General features: G+C 34.5%; 8 protein-coding genes across 8 annotated transcripts; 3 read left to right on the top strand and 5 right to left on the bottom strand. All coding sequences in view use genetic code 12, as the record gives it.

The window, feature by feature from the left end:
* Nucleotides 1-130: 130 nt before the first annotated feature.
* Nucleotides 131-2,140, bottom strand: PLB4.5 (Plb4.5p; the record flags this gene model as incomplete). The annotated part of the gene is made up of 1 exon (XM_049407670.1): nucleotides 131-2,140. The coding sequence occupies one exon, from the start codon at nucleotides 2,138-2,140 to the stop codon at nucleotides 131-133; it is 2,010 nt and encodes a 669-aa protein (XP_049262954.1).
* A 2,012-nt stretch (nucleotides 2,141-4,152) lies between these two features.
* On the top strand, nucleotides 4,153-5,661 carry J8A68_003781 (uncharacterized protein; the record flags this gene model as incomplete). The annotated part of the gene is made up of 1 exon (XM_049407671.1): nucleotides 4,153-5,661. One exon carries the CDS (start codon nucleotides 4,153-4,155, stop codon nucleotides 5,659-5,661), a length of 1,509 nt encoding a protein of 502 aa, XP_049262955.1.
* A 471-nt stretch (nucleotides 5,662-6,132) lies between these two features.
* On the top strand, nucleotides 6,133-7,497 carry DCW1 (putative mannan endo-1,6-alpha-mannosidase; the record flags this gene model as incomplete). Its single annotated transcript, XM_049407672.1, has 1 exon — nucleotides 6,133-7,497. The coding sequence occupies one exon, from the start codon at nucleotides 6,133-6,135 to the stop codon at nucleotides 7,495-7,497; it is 1,365 nt and encodes a 454-aa protein (XP_049262956.1).
* A 625-nt stretch (nucleotides 7,498-8,122) lies between these two features.
* Nucleotides 8,123-9,943, top strand: SNX4 (Snx4p; the record flags this gene model as incomplete). The annotated part of the gene is made up of 1 exon (XM_049407673.1): nucleotides 8,123-9,943. One exon carries the CDS (start codon nucleotides 8,123-8,125, stop codon nucleotides 9,941-9,943), a length of 1,821 nt encoding a protein of 606 aa, XP_049262957.1.
* An 80-nt stretch (nucleotides 9,944-10,023) lies between these two features.
* SIR2 (Sir2p) lies at nucleotides 10,024-11,811 on the bottom strand (the record flags this gene model as incomplete). Its single annotated transcript, XM_049407674.1, has 1 exon — nucleotides 10,024-11,811. One exon carries the CDS (start codon nucleotides 11,809-11,811, stop codon nucleotides 10,024-10,026), a length of 1,788 nt encoding a protein of 595 aa, XP_049262958.1.
* Nucleotides 11,812-13,576: 1,765 nt separating this feature from the next.
* On the bottom strand, nucleotides 13,577-15,322 carry J8A68_003785 (uncharacterized protein; the record flags this gene model as incomplete). The annotated part of the gene is made up of 1 exon (XM_049407676.1): nucleotides 13,577-15,322. One exon carries the CDS (start codon nucleotides 15,320-15,322, stop codon nucleotides 13,577-13,579), a length of 1,746 nt encoding a protein of 581 aa, XP_049262959.1.
* Nucleotides 15,323-15,586: 264 nt separating this feature from the next.
* On the bottom strand, nucleotides 15,587-16,816 carry J8A68_003786 (proteasome regulatory particle lid subunit; the record flags this gene model as incomplete). Its single annotated transcript, XM_049407677.1, has 1 exon — nucleotides 15,587-16,816. The coding sequence occupies one exon, from the start codon at nucleotides 16,814-16,816 to the stop codon at nucleotides 15,587-15,589; it is 1,230 nt and encodes a 409-aa protein (XP_049262960.1).
* A 267-nt stretch (nucleotides 16,817-17,083) lies between these two features.
* J8A68_003787 (uncharacterized protein) lies at nucleotides 17,084-18,976 on the bottom strand (the record flags this gene model as incomplete). Its single annotated transcript, XM_049407678.1, has 1 exon — nucleotides 17,084-18,976. The coding sequence occupies one exon, from the start codon at nucleotides 18,974-18,976 to the stop codon at nucleotides 17,084-17,086; it is 1,893 nt and encodes a 630-aa protein (XP_049262961.1).
* Nucleotides 18,977-20,612: the final 1,636 nt, after the last annotated feature.

Raw genomic sequence — 20,612 nt, forward strand, 5'->3', positions numbered from 1 at the left:
TAAGACTATATGCAGGCAACCGAATTTTGGGTGCAAAATGTTTGTAATTACATGTAAACTTGTTACAACTTGGTTGAAACGAAATATTGTCATTAATAATCATAAATCTAAATAAAAAGAGAATAGCTACTTATTGAAAATAAATACCAACACTCAACAAAGCGAGCCAGATAGTCCAACTAATATTAGGTTCTAAACGTGCACTGAAACTAGTTGACTCCTCGTCCCTACGTGGGAATGATATTAACAGTTGTTCAGAAACAACAGAAGGACCACTTCCATAGAACACTGTGTCATCATTGGTTAATCCGTCAGCAGTAAAGTTGACCTTCACGGTAACTTCTCCTTCGGCAAGGGAACCATCCCAACAATATCTTTCAAAACATTGCTTACATTGTTCTGACTGTTCGATATCTCTCCTTTCTTCTTCTCTTCTTATCATCGCACATCCAAGACATGCTTTAAACTCGGGATCAATTGTTCCGTTCAACCTAGTGGCAACTTCAAATCCATTCTTGATTAATCCTTTCCTTTCTTCATCTGAATATGACAATCTGTAAGTACTTACATTAGAATAATATTCATAAGGTCTATTGGGGAAATAAACCAATAAAGGTGGAATAACTCCATCCTTAGTCAAAGCAGTCAAATTCTTAGCATCGCATCCAAAGAATGTGGGTTTAGCAGTAAGGTTTTTCTCAAGGAAAGTTTGAGTGTCAGGAACATATGGACAGACAACGGAATTACCTTGTTCAGAAAATTGACGTTCATAACTAGAAACTAAGGCTATTCCATCTGGCCAATTGATTGCATTGTCATTGGAATTGTCAAAAGCAAACACAACATCCATCTTTCTTTCTTTGATCATTAAGGTCGAAAGTGGAATCACTTCCCCAGCAAGACCTCCATCCATTAAATATAAGGTATCACTTGCCGAAATATTATCTGACTTAGTAAACTCTGATTCATAAAATGGATTAGGTTTATATAGGGCGATATCTTCATAAGTACTTGATAAGCCATCAAGGAACCTCTTCAAGACCCACTTGACAATACCATTTAACGAATCACATTCATCACAAACAAGGGTATTTAAAAACATATTGAACAAAGAAGCTGAAGTTCCCATTGCAAAGGCAGCATTGTCAAATCCCTTGACACATTCTCCAAGAGGTTTCCCATTGCTGACATTTGTTCCCAAGTACATAATATCTGTAAAACTATTCAATGATGGATCAAAAGATCCAAATTCAAACGGATTCATTTCGACAACAGTTGAATTTAAATTGTATACCACGGTACCTGGTTTTCTTCCTAGTGCTGTAATAAATGGGAAAGGCATATCTTGATTAGCAAAGGCTTCCATGTTTCTAATATCACTCCAAGTAGCAGAACTATAATAATTATCATCGCTAGGAAATAATTGATGGGCTGAAGCCCTACCCCAAGGATCAGTTACCGAAGTTGGAAACCCAGCAGCTTCTTTCTTTTCAAGATCAAATTTAATCCCATTTTTATCATTATCCCAAAATTTTAAATAAGCTAACACCCCATTTAAATTCTTAAAAAGTACTGGGAATACAATAGTCCATAACCCCTCTTGCCTGACTACTTGTTGAGTTTCATTGAGATTCCAAAGAATTTGGTTTGTTCCATCAAACACAATTTCTTCAACTGTGGTCCAGTTCTGTAATGCAAGCGAACTCACGAGCCAACTAGACCCAGACAAACCACCAATGTAATTTGCACTTTGTAAAATCCCACCAAAATTTCCTTCAAATGAAGTTCTGCTATCTAATGCTAATAAAGAACCAGCTCCGTTTAACATTGCTCGATATCCACCTCCGGAAAATGCTAATCCGAGATTTACCCCATCTTCAGAATCTTCCAAAAATTTATCAACGTCGAGATTGGTCATATTGGCACTCTTAAGGAAATCTGATAATGCTTGTTTAGTTTTAACTTTTCTCTTCTTCAACCAATCAGCTTCTTGGTCTGAGATTGAATTTCCTTCTCTTAAAAATGTCCCTTTTGCTAACGCAGGGCATTCTGCGGTGTATGGTGCATATCCATTACGTTCGGTGGCTGCTAAAACTAGCGACAAGCCCCAAATTAATAGACAAATACTGGTTTTCAACATATTGCTAAAAAGTTAGCCATCTGGAAGAAAATAGAAGACTAAACTTGAGATTCTCCTTCTTTGATGATTATTTATATAATCCAGGGGTGGGTTTAGGGGAAACCTTAATCTTTTTTTGAAATTTTTGGGGCAATTAGAATTGTTCGCACAACAACAAATTTGGGTTAAAAACATTTCCTAAACAGGAAATTAACAAGAAAAGACGAAGTTTCACCCACCCGGCACCAAAAATTTTGCGGTTGCATTGGCATTTTATTCTTTGTCTTTGGCGGATATAAATCAATCTTCATTGTCTCTCGAGGCATTCAATGTTTGGCTTTTTCCAATTAGAGTCTCGAGAATATATAAGCCGCCAGTTGATCAAGCGTCCAAAATGTACACCAACCAAACAGGAATGGTATGAATACATTTAANATATATAAGCCGCCAGTTGATCAAGCGTCCAAAATGTACACCAACCAAACAGGAAGGGTATGAATACATTTAATAAGCTTCTTGTTTACCCAAGGAATCTAAGGATTGCAATAGTCAATCCCTTAATCAGTTTAAAAATGTGACTTCATCCCTTGAACTTACTGTATATTGCGGAAGCTAAGGTTTTCTAACCTTGTTTAAGGTTTCGCGATGCACATCTTGTTTGTAATTCGACCTACTTAAGCGACAAAATATCGAAGGTCTCTATCTCCCTTACTTTCCTTTGATTCCTTGCATATTGCTAGAGTACTCTCATTGAAAGGGGATGCTGAAGTTGATAGGGATAGCAAATATTCGTGCACCTGATCATCCCCATTTATCGCTCTTCTGTTTGTTCTTGGCATCTGGCCGGGTAATCCTTTATTTAACCGGGTAGCGCCTACTTCACTTTCTCTGAGTTACCCGGACATGGTATGCCTTGAATTAGCTCTTACTAAGTCGACGTAAGATCTGGATGTTTGGGAATTATTGTTGATAGTTGTGCTATTCAAGTTTTGGTTTGTTGTGTTCCTGCCACGGAGCTGACTATAAAATCCAAATTTTCAACCAGTTTCTCTTGTCCACATTTGCAATCTCAATTGAATTCACAAAACCTATGCTTTAGTATGATGACATCAAATTATCGAGTCTGTAATATCGTTTTATATCAAGCCTATTTGTGTGCCAGTAATCTGTTCTTAATTTGGTACTCCCTGTTAAAGTCGGCTTGATATCAGGCTCTTGATCATTTACAATATTTGCAAAACTTTAAAGTGAAGTATATACACTACCATCGATGGATCTGTCTCTGGTTTACAATCTTTATTTGACGGGCATTGTCTCGTCCTGACTGATTGAGTATTTGGTCGGGGCACATATGTTGTTCCAGTATCCGCGTTTTGAAAAAAAGAATGGCTGCAACTTTTTTTTCAATGGTTGCAAAATTTGAACTCTTAACCTCACCTTACCTGTCCCTATTTGGCTCTCAGTACTATAACCTTTGCTTCTGTTCATCTTTGTTAAAAGCCTAATGAATCTTTTGAATCTAAGTACTAAGTTTCACCCATTTAGCAAATTTATTTTGTAAGTGCACGTGATTTGGATTACGTAATCGGATGAATTAAGAAAAAAATTTTCACTGGAAAAAAAATCATCAATCTAGATAATGACATCTTGTTTATATTCGACAAGGTATCAAATTGAATCCATCAATAAATCATACGTCTATCTATCCAAAGATAAGTGACTTGTTCTAGACTGCTATCAAATCATCAAAGTCTCGATAACAGTTCAATAATTTTCAATCAAGATCGATATTTTTTTTTCTTCAGTTCGCAAACCTTCGCAGTTGGAAAAAAGAGTTATCAAAGCCTATCCAGATCAGAGCATACTGGGCATTAATAGATCCATTTATTGATTCGAAATAACCCCCCAGGTTTCAAGAGGAGATCCCTATTACTTTAGTAAGCATTTTTAGTGAAATTTAATTACATTTAGTTTGGCATTTATTTATATCCACATTTCCCCCCAACAGAGATTCAAACAAAAAACAAGAAATCATGTCCACCGATGTTAGAAGATGTCGTCGTTGTAAGCGTAAGAGACTCGATGACGAGCCTATGGAAGTCAGGCAATACAGAACATGTGCCAAGTGTCGTATTATTGAAAGAAATAAGAAAAAGCTGAGAAAACCATTAGCTGAAGAAACAATGCTTTATGGATTAAAACAATTTCGTGAACAAAGTTTAAGTGATAATTTCATGGAAGAGGAAGGATTACTAGATGATGAATATTTTCGTCAATTCCATAAGAAGCCATTTAATTATGAAGCTGAAATCAATCGTGTCTTAACTAATCCTAATTATGTACCGCCTATAATTGATGAAGCTCGATTATTGCAGAAGGATACATCTGGTTCACATGAAATCTCCTCTAAAATTCAAATAAAACCAGTTAAACCACAGCAACAGAATATTTCAATCCCGGAAATTACTGTACGTCAACATAAACCAAAGAAGCATGAAATTGTCCATCCTCAAGAAGTAGTTAAGGACGATGATATTTTTGAAGAATTGGCTGAATTAGGTAATGAAGAAGAATTGACGTCTGATATTACTGCTTCACAAGCTATTGTTGATCCTTACTTGTATGGAAATGTGTATGATAACTTCCAGCAATACTTGTTAACCGTATTTGAAAAACGACAAAATAAAGAGGATATCAATAATTTAGTATTCTTGAAGGAATTCAATGAGGACTTTACACTGAATATGGCAAAATTCGATGCACATTCGAGAGATCGTCTGCCAGTAATGTTGAATGCTAAGCTTAATGAAAGACAAGTAAGACTTCATTTGTTGAGTAATTTGAAGGCATTATATATTGATCCAATAATTGCAGTTATGAATATCAGGTATCATCAAGAATCTTCGAATATTAATGACTTCAAATCCACTAATTTTATAAAGAGTTGTCATAGGTTTATTTCTCATGAGAAGTTCAATTCTGCATCGGAAGCAAGAAAGATCAAAAGTTCTACTATCTATTTAACTTTCAATAAGAAGTATAATCTATTGGTGGTAAAGCTTAGTCACTTAATCTATAGACCAAGTGGCATTAAATACACAGGTGAGTTTAAGCTGAAAATTCAAGATATTTTTAAGAAGTTGCAATTTGAAAAGGAAATGTATAATTCAAAATTAAAGGATACTAAACTTGATTACAATGAAACTACAGCAAATCTAATATATGATAAGCTTTTCTCATTGCTTGATTTATGTTCTGATGAATTACAAGAGTTTATAAAGAAATTGGACAAGGATGATTTCATTCGTGATTTCATTAACTTTGAAGATGTCTTCAAATCTGGTACTGAGTCCGATGAAGAAGGTGAAGCTGAGAATGATGAGGCTGCGGATGAGCCAATGCCAGACGCTGATGAAGGAGTCCAGAGTGAGGATGAAAACATGGATGCGGTGAATGATACTTCATTCACAGAAAACACATATTCTGAGATTAAAAAAGAGTCAACTGCTGAGGTATTAGATCCAGTATTGAAGCCTGAGTAGCTTTTAGGTGATTATATATATAGCGACTGTATAATTATGATACGAAATAGGAAAGAAAACGCATTTTTTTGACACATTCTCTAGTTGCGCTTATTCATACGTTTACCTACATAAACTTTTAAGACGCGCGATTCATAGTTGTCTCAGAGGAATTATAAAGAAAGTATTGAAAAGAGACCATCTTACCAAGCTCATTGTACAATTGAGCTATGAGCTTGGCAATTTGATGTCAGGGGTAACCTAGGGATCGAAGCCAAGAACATCCGGTTTGTAAATTATTTTTTCTGGGCCTGGAACACTTCTCTTTGTATTTGCTAATATTAAATTTATTTTAACCCTTTAAACAATCTAAATTAAGAAAATTGAAATTTTCCCCTGCGAGGCTCAATCTCATTTCTTACACAATCCTTTAATTGGTAAACTACTTAATTATAATTACTAAGTTACAAAAGTAGACTATCACTAAAAGACATGAGACACTTCAGCTCTATTGGGTTGTCTCTACTATTGACAATCAATTTTGCCAAAGCAGTTTATTTAAACACAAACAATGATACAACAATTAGAGAAGATTGCAATTTATATGCTCAAGGGTTATTGGACTACTATGATGGTTACAAATATGGAGGTGTTATAGGTATGTTCACTTATCCATATTATTGGTGGGAAGCAGGTGGAGCATGGGGATCCCTTATTGATTATACTTACTTCTTTGAGAATGATACATTTGTCCCATTGATTAAACAAGCTTTAGAATATCAAACAGGGGATGACAATAATTATGTTCCTTTAAATCAATCAACTACAGAAGGTAATGATGATCAAGGTTTCTGGGGTCTTGCTGTTATGAGTGCAGCGGAAAGAAATTTTAGTAATCCTGAAGATCCTGCTAAGGCTTGGTTAACTTTAACCCAAGCTGTGTTTAATACAATGACTGCAAGATGGGATTATAAAGATTGTAATGGTGGATTGAGATGGCAGATTTTCCAATGGAATTCAGGTTATGATTATAAGAATTCTGTTTCTAATGGATGTCTTTTCCATATTGCTGCAAGATTGGCCAGATACACCAGTAATGATACTTATGTTGAATGGGCCCAAAAGGTTTGGGATTGGATGTATGGTCTTGGTTTATTGACTGAGGGTGATTGGTGGTTTGTTTATGATGGTGCTAATATTGCAAACAATTGTTCTAACATTACTAAGTATCAATGGACATATAATCAAGGTTTAATGTTTTCTGGTTGTGCATATTTATATAACTATACTGAGGATGAAAAATGGTATAATTATACTTGGAAATTATTAAATTCTGCAAGAGTATTTTTCAAAAATATTTCGGGAAGTATGGTTATGTATGAAGCTGCATGTCAACCATCTAAAACCTGTAATAATGATCAAAGATCTTTTAAAGCATATTTTTCCAGATTCTTGGGTATGACGTCAGTGTTGGTACCAGATACAGAACCAATGATTACTAAATGGTTGACTGATTCAGCAAATGCTGCTGCAGGGTCATGTTCAGGTGGTTATGATGGTCATACGTGTGGTTTGGATTGGACTAATTGGACTCAAGGTTGGGATGGAATGTATGGTTTAGGTGAACAAATGTCTGCATTAGAAGTCACTCAGAACTTGATGGTCCATAAACGTCCTCCACCATTTACCGCAAATACAGGTGGTAGTTCTGAAGCTAATCCAGCTGCAGGTTATGGATCTGTGACTACTGAAACACCCCCTTTGAAGATTGGACCAGGAGGTAAGGCAGGTGCAGGTATTATAACTGCGATAGTTGGTGTCTCTCTAATAGGTGCCTGTATTTGGTTAGTCTTATAAACCGGTTTTTCCTCTGATCTATAGACCTTTTTGCTAGGTTGGGGTTGTTTTTTGTATCATAGTTAGTTTTGAAGTTTTTTTACGAGTTTATAAACGCTCAAGAAATGTACGTTATTTTGTATTCGTCTAATTTGTGATTAGTTTGTGTCACATATTCGAACTCTGAATATCGGCTTAAATCCCCGGGGTTATTGAATTGTTTTACAATTCCACGCTCTTATAAAAAAGTGGTCATGCTACTTCTCTTATTATATGCTCATTCGTCAATGAAGAGTAACAACCTTGATTCTCCCTAATTGGGGCATCGGATGGCTATGTATATTAGCCAAGCCAATCGCTTGCAACTACTCTATAAACTTGTAATTTGGAATTTAACTAGCTAAATTTTGGTATGAGTGTTCATACACAGCCTATGAAATCTATTAGATAAGGCTAGAGTATCGTTCTATGTATCCCGAAGCTTCCAGTCATCTTTGGTGAATTCTCCATATTCAAAATTCCGTAGTTAATTTCTCGTTCTCGAGGCTGCTACAAAAACAGCAACAAAAAAAAAGAATATCAACAAAGATAACAAAAGGTCACTTGGTTACCCATAACACTTCCCATATCTACAGCCACATCAATTATGAGTTCAGAAGACCAATTCACATCCATCCAATGGGATAGAGATGAAGTGAATAGACCATCTAATGAATATACCCAATTCAATCTGATTGAAGAAGAAACCGAACAACGCTCAGATAATCCTCCCGATACAGAAGCAGACAACGCCACCATTAATAATACATTAGCAAGCAATAAAGCGGAATCAGAAGCTCATGCTGATCATGCTGATAATGTTAAAGATTCTCCCAGTAATTCATTGTTATTATCCCCCGAGAATAATACTCTTTCTGCTGGGGTTGAGGCAATCTCTCAAAACGAGCCATCTGCGGGGCCAACAGTGTCTGCACCAAATTCTGATACACCAATTGAAAGTACTAGTCAAGCTGCTCAACAGATACTTACTACGGGCTTACCACCAATGGATACTTCGCAATTTGATGAGTATCTGATTAAGACGTCAGTTTCCAATCCTAGTAGAGATTTAGATGCTGCCTCGAAACCATTCATATCATATCTTGTTACAACCACAACTGATCATCCTTCAGTATTAAAATTATCCAATGAAAAGAAACCAAACGAAGGTGAGAAATATTTAACATTCTCCGTTAGAAGAAGATATGGCGATTTCAGATATTTGTATGAAAGTTTAAATAATGATTTTCCTACTGTAATGATCCCTCCATTACCTTCAAAGCTGAATTTCAAATATTTGACAGGTGATACTTTCAGTTCTTCATTTGTAAATAAACGTTTGCATTCACTTGATCGATTTATTAGATTCATTTTACAACATCGTGTGTTGTCTCAACTGTCTATTTTCCATTTATTTATTAGTAATTCCAATGATTGGGCCACTTTAACAACATCACTAAAAATAAAAGATATTAATTATGATGATAATAGTGGCGGATTTGTTAATAAGGTTGTAAATGAGGATTTGATAACTGAGACTGTTATGAACTTTTTGACTCCTTCGAAACATAAACGAGAAACGAATAGGGATATATTAGAAATTAATGATAAGTTGAAAAAATTATATGAAAACTTGCTTAAGTTGGACAAGATCTTTGTTAAATTGAATAGAAAGAACCACGACTTAAGTACAGAGTATAATCTTTTCCTGACTCAGATAATCAAATTAGCTTCTGTTCAACAATCAGGTACAAATGCTGAAAATGAACCAGCAAAGATTGTAAAGAGTGAAGAATCTGTTATTGACAATTTCAAAACATTTGCAGAATCGTTAAATTATTTCCTGAAATCTTGGGGTGAATTATACAAATATATGGATGAATCGTTTTTAGTATCACTTAAAGATTGTGCCAAGTATATTGTCAATTTAACAAATTTAATTGAATTGCAACATAATAAGAGAATTGATTTACAAGTGCTACAGGATTATTTGAATAAGACACGAGCTGAATTGTCAGGAATGGGTGGCTCTGTTGATGGTCCTTCCAATCGTCCTCCTCCGAATCCAGTTATGAGCTACCAGAGTGGAGGAATAGTAAACAATACCACTCAGTTGATTAAGGATACGTTATCAACATCAGCAACTCCTCATATTGGATCCAATGCTACTGACAACAAGATGCATAAGCTCGAAAATAGAGTGCTTCAATTAGAAAATGAAATTACTATGCAAACAAAATTAGTTAATGATTTAACAAATAAAATTATTACAGACGAGTATCCAAACTGGGACAGATTTAATAAAACTGAATTGAAGAGTTCGATGCTCGGTTTGTGCGATGAACAAATTAATTTCTATAAAGGGTTAATAGATAAATGGGCAGATGTTGAAACCAAGCTAACACAAAGGCTAGATGGGTTAAAATAGGTTACATTTTCTTCTAATATTTATAAATAAATTATATTTGTATATTAATCTCTATAATGGTATTATACTAATAAATGGAATTATGATTTTTTTGAGATTGAATATACGCTTTCAAAGTTAGGATCCTCTCTTACTTCAAAGTTTGTTTCCTGATCATACAATTGATGATCAATATTCCACTCATCTCCTAATTCTTTAGCAAGATATGAAACGACTTCGTCACAGTATCCAAGCAAACTGAGATCAAAATCTTTATCAGGGATTGCGTCCTTATTTATAAGAATTCTAGGAACCCGTCTAGGGATTTTATCTATAATACTAGCAACTGGTTCAACTTTTAACGATGTCCCCACAACCAAAACTAAGTCGCAAGAACGTACGTCTCTGCTCAACGTTGAGTAATATCTTTTTGGCAAATCCTCTCCGAAAAAGGTAATATCTGGTTTGATTACCCCATGATTCATGGGTGCCTCTCCCGTATTTTTCCAACACCGAGCACATCTAGGAATCTGTTGATGACGAATATGTCTCTCTATTTTACGTCCCGAGTATTGGGACAAGCATGTAATACACGTAGCATGAGTGAATGATCCATGACATTGAATGAGCTTTTTATGTTCAATCCCGGCACGTGCTTCGAGATTATCAATATTTTGGGTATAATTTCTTAGTAGTTTATTCTTATTTTGAAGCAAATTGAGAAATGCATGCATGATTGAGTAGTTTTTATCTGGTGGTAAAACCATATGTGCAATTGAGTAGAAAATACGTGGGTCTTTCTTAAAAGTCTCCATATCGAATACCTTTTGGGGATCTTCCACGTTCAATCTAGATAATTGTGTGTATAAACCTTGAAATGATCTAAAATCTGGTATACCTAACGACGTGGAAATACCTGCTCCTGTTATAACAACAATCCTAGAAGACCTACGTAAATCTTGCAAGAGATCCTTAATGTTGTAATTATCTTCGTCTTCTGATGGAACGTCAATAACCATATCTGAGTCAGAATCTTGCGAAAGATCTTTAGAAATTAAATCAATTAATACTTTAATAGTCTCATTAATTGTAAGATGTTGGCAATCTATGCTTTCTTTAGGATAGCCTAGATTAATGATCATTTTGCAAATGTCAAACTTATTCATTGTATCTGGAATATAACGCTCTAAAAAGCTCATGGGACCTTCCTTTTCTAAATGTTCTCTGTACTCGGATTGTAATTCTAGATCTGGCTCCATTCTATCAAGGAATATTGATTGGGAGAAATTACTATTGTCGGTAAGTGGTTCTATAGATCCAGCTGTATATTCACCATCCTCGCTGGAGCTGGCTTCCGCTTCCGATCTGGGACTGAAAGAAGACAATTCGGAAACACGTTCATCGATAGTATCTGCATTTTCTTTGGAAATTGATTTCGTGGTTTGTGATTGAATATTCGAGATATCTGTAAGTGGAGCTACCATTCCTGATTCCAAAGGTTTCGTGCGCGTTAAATCAATTTCTGCAGCGCTTGACATAAAATGATTTTCTTTTTGAGCAAATTCTGCACTTTTTTCCTCAGATGTAGACTGAACCAGGAATATATTGGACGTATTGTCTATTCCCGGGGGCGCCTTCGAGAGGGTGTTGGCGGCACGTATCTGTTCTGGAATGGGTGGTGGCAACGCGATTTGATTACCTGTATTCTCGCTGTGTTGATTGGATGAGACATACATCGGGTTGCGAGAACTGGAGGGTGATAGCCTTCTTGCGCTATCTGCTTCAATCCTGAAAACTGAATCATGCAGAGGTCTTGGAGCATGATCAGTATGTTCACCCACTTTCTTCCCGATTTGATCTCCATGGTGGTTCTTTTTTAAGTCATGCATGTCTCGCGTAAAACCGAAAAGGGGACGACATTCTGAGCAATAGTTGAATATTCCACTGTCTTTATTTAGTATATTTTTCCTACATCCTTGGCATATCGCAAGTTCAGCCTTGTTCTTTCTTTGGAGCTCTCTATGTTGATGAGAAGAGAGTCGTCCACGTTGACGACATCCTCCGCACCACTTGAATCTTCTGGCTAAGAGGGGCTCATCATCTGGCCTCCTCTTTTGACATCTCACACATATCCTTACTCCAGTATTAGGGCGCTCCTCGTAATGCCTTATGATATTTTCAGTACAGCTTTGACATGTGTTGTACTCTTTAATTTCCTCTGGTTCGTCGTCCTGCCTCTTCTTTCCACATTTCGAACATATCCTAACTCCAATACTATAAAACCCCTTGTAAGCCTTTTTTATTTCTTGTGCTTTCTGTTTCTGATGGAGTCGACACTTTTTGCATGTTTTAAACTTTCTAGACTCGTCTGGTTCGTCAAGCGGCCACTCGCGTTTGCATTCGGAACATTTCCTAACTTCAGTAACGTTCATATTTCTTGGAACTAAAAATTTAACAAGGTAAAGGGAAGCAATGCAACAAGTCTCTAGTCGTACAAAAGGCACAGTATTTTGGAACTTTTAAAAAGGTGTATTGTGTTTACTACAAAGTTCACACTCGCTATTTCTTTTTTTTTTTTTTTGATTGTTTCTGTTGGAACGAGAGCCATACGGGAAATAGAAGTGAACTGGGTCGGTAGCACAAAAAAGCTTTTTGCAATGACCTGCATTGTTGAATTTCTTTTCGCGTTTATATACAAGTTTGAATTTAATGGATCCCTTTTTTTTTCCTTCTGTCGCAAGAAAGATTTCGCATTTGGAGTTCTTGAGAGTTTTCTTTTTTATTGGTACGGCGGACCCTTTTGAGCACCTACTTGGTACGAGAGAAATTCTTGCAAGATAAATAAACTCTTAACCCGAACATGATACTAAAACTGTAATCCAGAGTGTTTATTCTATTTCTGATAACTTCTGACTCTTTTGTGCCAATAGTAGAAGCATGATTTGTAAGTTTTTGTTTCAAGAAACAGTAGGAAATGAGACGCGCACCTCATCTTAAAATTTTTCTAGGGCCGGGTAAGCATGTTGCAGGAACTACCTACAAGGAAGTACATTGTCATTAATTGTCTCTACGTGTAAATCAATATATCCAACACCTGTAGGAGTGAGAAAAAAGGAGATACAAAGTTTGAAGGAATCAAAGCCAAATAGCTGTTTTCTATGTCGTTGACTGTTATTGGTGTGAAAAAGCCAAAGGTTATATACAGGAACAACTTTCAAAAACCGGGTAATATTTGTGAGCAATTTCCCAGATAGAATTTACATAAGTTAAGAATTGATCAAATCCACATTAGCGATATGTCGACGACGTAAATATAAAAATTGAACTAAAACTCCAGATTCATCCATTGGTGTATATGGGGTAAATTCATACTCCTAAATGAAAATCTTACTGGTGCGTATGTTGCTCCTAATCCAGTTGCAGGAGGCATTCACTTCACTAGTGAGAATTCACTGACAAACTGGCTGCAGGTTGTCTTCCTTCAGCAAGATATGCCACCCGTCGAATACGTCCCTGAGAGGCTTCGCAAAGACACAACTCTGTCGGGAAAAAAATACGGACTCCTTTCCTGATGTAATAAAAGTTGATTTGTCTATAAAACCTATACAAACTATTCTCACTGGCTATTTATTGGTTATTTGGATTTCCTTACTTTCATTCCTTATACTTATCATGTTTAAGTCTTTCGTCGTTACTATGATCACTGACGTTGTCTTCTTCCTCGTCTTCTCCCAATTCAAATAATGTATTTCCTTCATCGTTAGATCTACTTGATCCGGCAACCTCTCCACCTGCAACCATAGCATAATCAGGAGGTGCATCGACATCCTTTTTAGAGAACTGCGGTTGATTTTCGGATGGAAGTTCAAAACTATCTCTTTCTACATTTCTTCTATTATCTCCTGCTGCTTCGTCATCACTGTGACTCATTAAAGATAAGTCATCTAATTCAAATTCATGTCCTTGTTGTCCCCCATTAGGATCGTTGTCGTCGACATCTTCTCCAGTTGATAATTGTTGGGAAACTGCTAACATGTAACTAGTTTCAGTTGGTCTCCATAACCAAGCAATGGCCATGAATACAAGGAAAAATACGATACTTGGCCAGAAATCAAACATGAAAAATGATCCTTTCCAATGTTCCTCGAACATTTCCGTGGTAGACATACTCAAATAGACAAATGATGATATAGTCAATCCAAAAAATGTCAATATAACTGCAGCAAACATAATTCTGAATAAGTTTTGATATAATTGTAATTTGATAATTTGTCTTTGTTTATGTAAATTCTGAGTGGTGGTTCTAATTGCTGATAATACGGTCACGTAGTAAATACATAACGTAATTGATATTGGGATTAAAGGTAACAATGCAACAAAACTACCTGTATCGGTATTCTCGAGATCTGATGATGCTGCAAGTGCATTGGATGAACCAGAAAAGTAGCTATTCAAAAAGTAAATCATACAAGCAACAAAATTACAACCAGCTAAAATTTTACAACGTAACATTGTCTTTTTATCTAATTTCAAGACAACAACACCATATCCAAGTGAAATACATAACAACAAGAAAAATGAAAATGTAATCTTAATTGAATTCAATAAAGTAATGAAAAACATGTAAAACAATGCAAATGCAGAACTTGGACTCTGAATTCTATTGACTAAATCAAAATATGACCAAACAACAAGTGTATCGAATGTTAAAAAAGCAATCATTGCTAACAAATATTTTTGCAATGGTAAAATTTGATTCTCCTTTCTCTTCTTAAAAAATTGGAAACCAAATAAAGCTAAAGTAATTGCATAACATATGGTCAAAATAGCATATGCAGGTAATTTGAGTATTTCACTTGCACTCAATTGACCAAATGCATTTTGGAAATTGATTGTTCCTTTATACTCTGCCTTTGCAATGGTGGAAAATGTGGACACACAATAGTAACCAGTTTCGTTGATTGGATAATGTATGGCTGCTGCTCCTAATTGCGGTATTTTCGCTGTCAAGATAGTATTATTGGTTGCCCCTGGTTTCACGATAAATAATCCCAATTGGGATTTGTCACATAAATTATTCTTAACAGCAAAATCATCGCAAATATATTTATATTTGTTATCACCCAAATAAACTCCAATATTTGGGAAATCTCTAAATTCGAAGATAATGAAACTTACTGAGATGTCTCCATCTACTTTCTGATTCTTGTCTTTTGGATTGTATACATTTTTATTGAATTGCTGTAAGGTCATTCCAATGTGTGGTTTAATTGATCCTCCCCAATCATGCTTGGAATACATACCAGCACAAATCTGGGAATATCTGTCATGATCAAACTTAACTAGGTTTGCAACTACAACCGATATAAGTATTGCAAATGGTATAAGACTGAGCTTCATCTTGTTTGGTTAATTCAAAAGAGTCAGATGATTTCAAATAACAAAAATGGAATACATAATTTAAATCCCAAAAAGGTTTGAAATTGAGAGAACATTCTTTTTTCCATTTCTCCCACAATTGCCGAAAGTCGCATTCTTTTTAAGCCTATAGAATGTCGTCTACTTTATTTACGGGGATTAATGTCGCACGCATAGTCTTCCGCTTATAGGATTTACATGTAAACTCCAACTAAACTAACTAACTAATTAAGTCTATTTAATCTTTTATATACCTGCCCAGACAGTACCTCCACTAGCATAAACAGTTTTAGCCAACTTATCTACTTGACTATCCCAATCAACAAGGTGATTGTATAAAGTCTTCACTTGATTCAAGTTTAAGATTCTTGGTTGAATCCAAGTAATAATCAAGAGTTCATCAATTTGATTAATGTATCCTTGGATTAACTTTAATGAAAAACACTTAATAATCAAATGCTCTACGTCATTTACTGGAGTACCAGTAAATTCGGAAATTTCTTTGAAAGATAACTGTTTATTGGTAGTAGGTTTCTTTGAAATTAATTCCAACAAGGCCATAATGATAATCTTTTGTTTTAAAAATAATTCATACTTGGTCAACATTGGTGATCTCTTAAATGCTACATCTAGCCACTTGTTGAATTCATGTAAATCCCCTGAATTCAAATTTTGGATCAAGTTATATAACCAATTGTATTGTGAAGATTCTTGGGAAATAACTTGTAAAATATCATGTAAAATTAATTCACCAAAGTTATAAATCTTATCACCTAACAAGGCAGCAACACATAATTCATAGCATACTTTGACCTTTTCTTCTTCATTCAAAGTAGGAACAGAAGAAAGGTATAATAATCCATTTGTATAATAATCATTATAGTTTTCAATTATCTTACAATATTCACATTTTGTTAAGTAGTATGCTGCATTAATCTTTTTATTCAAGTTGATATTTGATGATTCAAATTTCGGTGCTAATCTAGATAAGATTTCTTCAGATTCATTTAATTTATTTAAAATCAAATTATAACGAGCAATTTGCAAATCAATATAAATAATAGCTTCATCCTCATCTATCATCTGTTTATATTCTGGGTCATCTTCATCTTTGAAATTATGTTCCTTCTTGATTTGAGTTAAAAAGTCTTGTTTTAAACCAACAAGTTTTTCCAATGTTTCTTCAGATTTTACAAAACTTTCCAATAAAAAGTCAACAACTTTAATTGGATTCAATTTGGATTGGAATTGAGTAATGAATAATGAATATATCTTGAATTTCAATGTAGGCGATACGATTGATTTATCTAATGAATAATAAAATTCATCTAATACTTGAGTTAATTGATGCCATAATTTACGTTCATAAAAATCTTCCAATTGATAAAGAATATTGATCAATTCTGGGGCTTCACTTTCCAGTCTCAACACAGCCAAGACCGTTGACACGTCGTTATCTAAATCCATTGCAGACATCCTTATAATAATTTGTTGACTTTTTGGCTTGTTTCAAATCACACTTGATAGAAATTGAGAACAATTTTTTTTGTTGCCACTGATATTCTGAAAAATCTTGAAGACTCTCAACAAGATTTTTTGACTTCCTAAAACGGAAGTAAGTGTACGATATTCTTTACATTCGGTTCAAGGGTACGTCATTTATTTACTAAACAAACGCCCCCGTATAAACCAAGCTTTGTAGAGCCTATAAATAAATATATACCTACGTATGTATGCATGCATCTAACTAATTTCTTCATTTCCATCAGTTAAGAACTCTTTAAACTCTTGCCAATTAAGAACATTTTCTTCAAATAAATGCTTCCCATTCTTTATATAATTGATCATCAATACCAACCATTTCTTTTCAAGCTTTACAAGAAATTCTTCAAATGTATTAACCAATGCTTTGGTCAATGCTGCCATATCATTATTACATAATTCAATCAATTGATTCAATTTGTTTAATTCTTTTTCTATGTGATTTAATTTGAATTTTAATGGATAGTTTACTGCCGAAGGTGATGCAGGAGAAGTTCCAGTTCCGTTCGATTCTTGTTCTACAGGTAATTGGAAATTCAATTTCTTCGGTTGGTTATTGCCTCCAAATAATCCATACCAAGATGGCTTCTTCTTCATTTTCTTAATAGAAAGATTCTTTAATGCATTGTTTACGGTTGGACTATTCAATTCTTTCAAATGATCAAGCGTTTGTTGTATATCTTCTTCTGGATTAGTAACCTCTGATGATGAGCTAGCCGGATTGACTGCTGTGGTAGACCTGCTTCCTCCAATATTGGACATATTTATTAATTGTTGGAATTTATTAAATTTCAATTTGTATAGTATCTTAAATTGAATTATTTTGTATTTATAAAATTTAATTAAGTTCAATGATGTATGATGATATTGAATTAATTGATCTATTGGTTCCTGCCATTCAGGAATAAGATGGTTAGCGATAAAGCTTTCAAACGTTAAAAATGATTGATCTATAGTGGATCCAAACTTTTCAATCGATTCGGAAAGGGTATTATTTTCGTCATTTTGATGATATACTTGCAAAGAGAAATTATTCAAATTTCCACCAAGATCAATTAATATTGATATTAAATGCTTATAAGTTTTGGTAGTCTTCAGGTTTAGCTTATTCAAATCATTAAGTCCCTTGATAAGTTGATGAAACTTAACTTCAAATGAGATTAACTCTTGTGGTATAACAAACTGCAAATCTTGTTCAAATCCCTTTAATTCGTATAATTTCACCTGATCATTTAATTTGTACAAATCATCATTTATTTTCTTCAAGTTTGGTAGATTATCAAATTGTGAACTAAAATCAAACCCATTAACAATTGGTAATAATGAATACAACCCATTTTGATCCGCAGGATTCACCGGATTTGCTAATAATAGGTTATCTGGAATTAAATTGACTGGAGGTTCATTCAAGGCATTATACCAACATAATTCATAGTTTGGATCGAAAAATTTATGTAAAAGTAAACAATTCTTTAACTTTGGATGAGAATCAAAGATTAAATCATCTAGAAATAATTTAAAATATCTCTTTCTCATTTCTATAATATTAATTTCGTTTGAATTGTTTATTGAATTAATTAAATAACTTAATATGGAATGTTTTTCTGGAATTGGTGGGATAATCAAAGTCGGATACAATTTTAATAAATTATCTCGTAATGATTTAAATTCACTATATCTCCTCTTAACAATAATCTTATTAGAAAGCAGAACTGAAGATAGTTGTATTGTATATACAATCACTGAAGAATTCATCAATTTCTCTGAATTTATTATATCAATATGCAAATTATCATCATTGAGCAATTCTGATATTCTATTTGATAAGCCAATTGTACTATTAACTAACTCATTAGGAAACCCGGAATTAGCAGTTTCATGGAACCTAGATACCTGAGAACGTGATGGTGGAGCCAGTGGTGGACTACCTTGTTTCTGTGTGTTCTGGTGTGATGCATGTGGGGCTGAGTGTGGTGGTGAATGTCTATTGTTTATCGGTGGGGCTCCATATGGGTCATTTATAATTGAAGGATTCCCATAGAATGAAGGATTGTTGTCTTGTTCAATGTCTTCAAAAAGGTTTCCATGAGACATTGTTATTGGATGATGCTTTAAATAAATAAATTATAGAGAGTTTGCTTCTCCTTATGATGTAATCAACAAACAAACTGTGTGTGATTTGTGATAAAGTTTACAACAAAAAAAAATGATGGCGGTTTTACTGTCTTCAATTTGTAACGTACTGCATGCAGTGTCGTCAATTGCCTTGCAACGTCACATCTGGTAGCCCATTAGAATTTCAAGTTGTGCTGCTCTTCCGTGTAGTATTGGTGAACCAGTACCTTACAAGAATATGATCTTAAGAAGGACACGCCTAACTACAGCTTGATTTGATATTAAGTATACTAGAATTCTGAGACCAATTACCACAGACTGGACAACTAGCGAGTTTCAAGGTGATCTCTAATGTAGCCAAAGGCGACTGTAGTCAATTGGTTATTTCTAAAGTAATTTGTATTTAAAGCGGCCCTATCTTCTCAGGATAGAACTCTTTGAAACAGACTCTTTCCGATAAGAAGTTAGATATGGTTGCGAATTTTTCTGGCTTTTCTAGTTCCCCTCGGCGGATTTCGAGAGATACTAATATGACTAGATTGAAGTCACTAGATATCACGGGGGGCCAAGTAGCAGACGTTGTGTTTGAACACCGTATTTTGCTAGATTACAGTTGAAAATAATGTAGTGGTATCTCAAACTGAGATAGTAAATAGTAAACATCTGCTATCTTATCGATAGAAATTATTTAGAGAACGTTAAGGAACAAAGCATTCAAGAATATGATAGTTCAAATATAAGGATTATTGGATCATATACGCATGTTATTCCGAACTTAAAATAGACGAACTTTTCCCTGGTTGAAAGTTTAATTACTACTAATTTTTCTAATTGGAAATGTCAAATAAGCGCGATTTTCTTTCTATTTTTGGTTCCTATTGAAGTTCAATTTCCGGTTCTTAAAGGAAGGGTTGAATTTCTATCATTTTTATACTCACGCGATCATATCTATTTAAGCTATTCATTTTCTTGATTTCCCTTATATTCTCAGTTTATTGCCCGTATTTTTTAAAAATTAAGCGAAAAGACCAAAAACGTTAAAAAATAAAATGACCAAGAAAATAAACTCGAGGCATCAAATAACATGGTGAATCAGAAGCAGGAAGAAAATTTTCTTCTTATATACCATTCAGAGTCTTCTTCTGATTGCTTCATTTTGATTTCGGCTTGTATTTATACAACTAAACCTTAATTGCTGGCTTTGAAATACTTATCATTTGAGCAACCAAGTCCTACCAGAACCCAAGTTGCTGCAAATTTGAATATTTTGTTTGTTTAAGTTTTGTTTAAAGTGACACAAAAAATCAGATATGAGACATAGGAAGATACATATAATTATAATAGTAGTGTTCTTTCTAATACTACACTGGCTATTTGACGTCGTATGGAGGGGTCAGGGCAATTTGGTTTCCTACCTTCCATTTTTAAGAATGTTCCAAAGATATACATTGACTCCATATTATCAAGATTCGAAAACTAAGTTAGTAGTGGTACAAAAGGAATATGAGAATTCTTTTGATTCAAACAATCAAGTATCAAAGACCCCTTTTCAAAACAAAAATCTGCTCAGTGATGTTAGAATTATTGAAGGTTATAAATATCAAGAAATGTATGA

Source organism: Hemisphaericaspora subhashii (genome assembly GCF_019202705.1).
Source record: "Hemisphaericaspora subhashii strain CBS 10753 chromosome Unknown scaffold55, whole genome shotgun sequence".
Classification (NCBI taxonomy): Eukaryota; Fungi; Ascomycota; class Pichiomycetes; order Serinales; family Debaryomycetaceae; genus Hemisphaericaspora; species Hemisphaericaspora subhashii.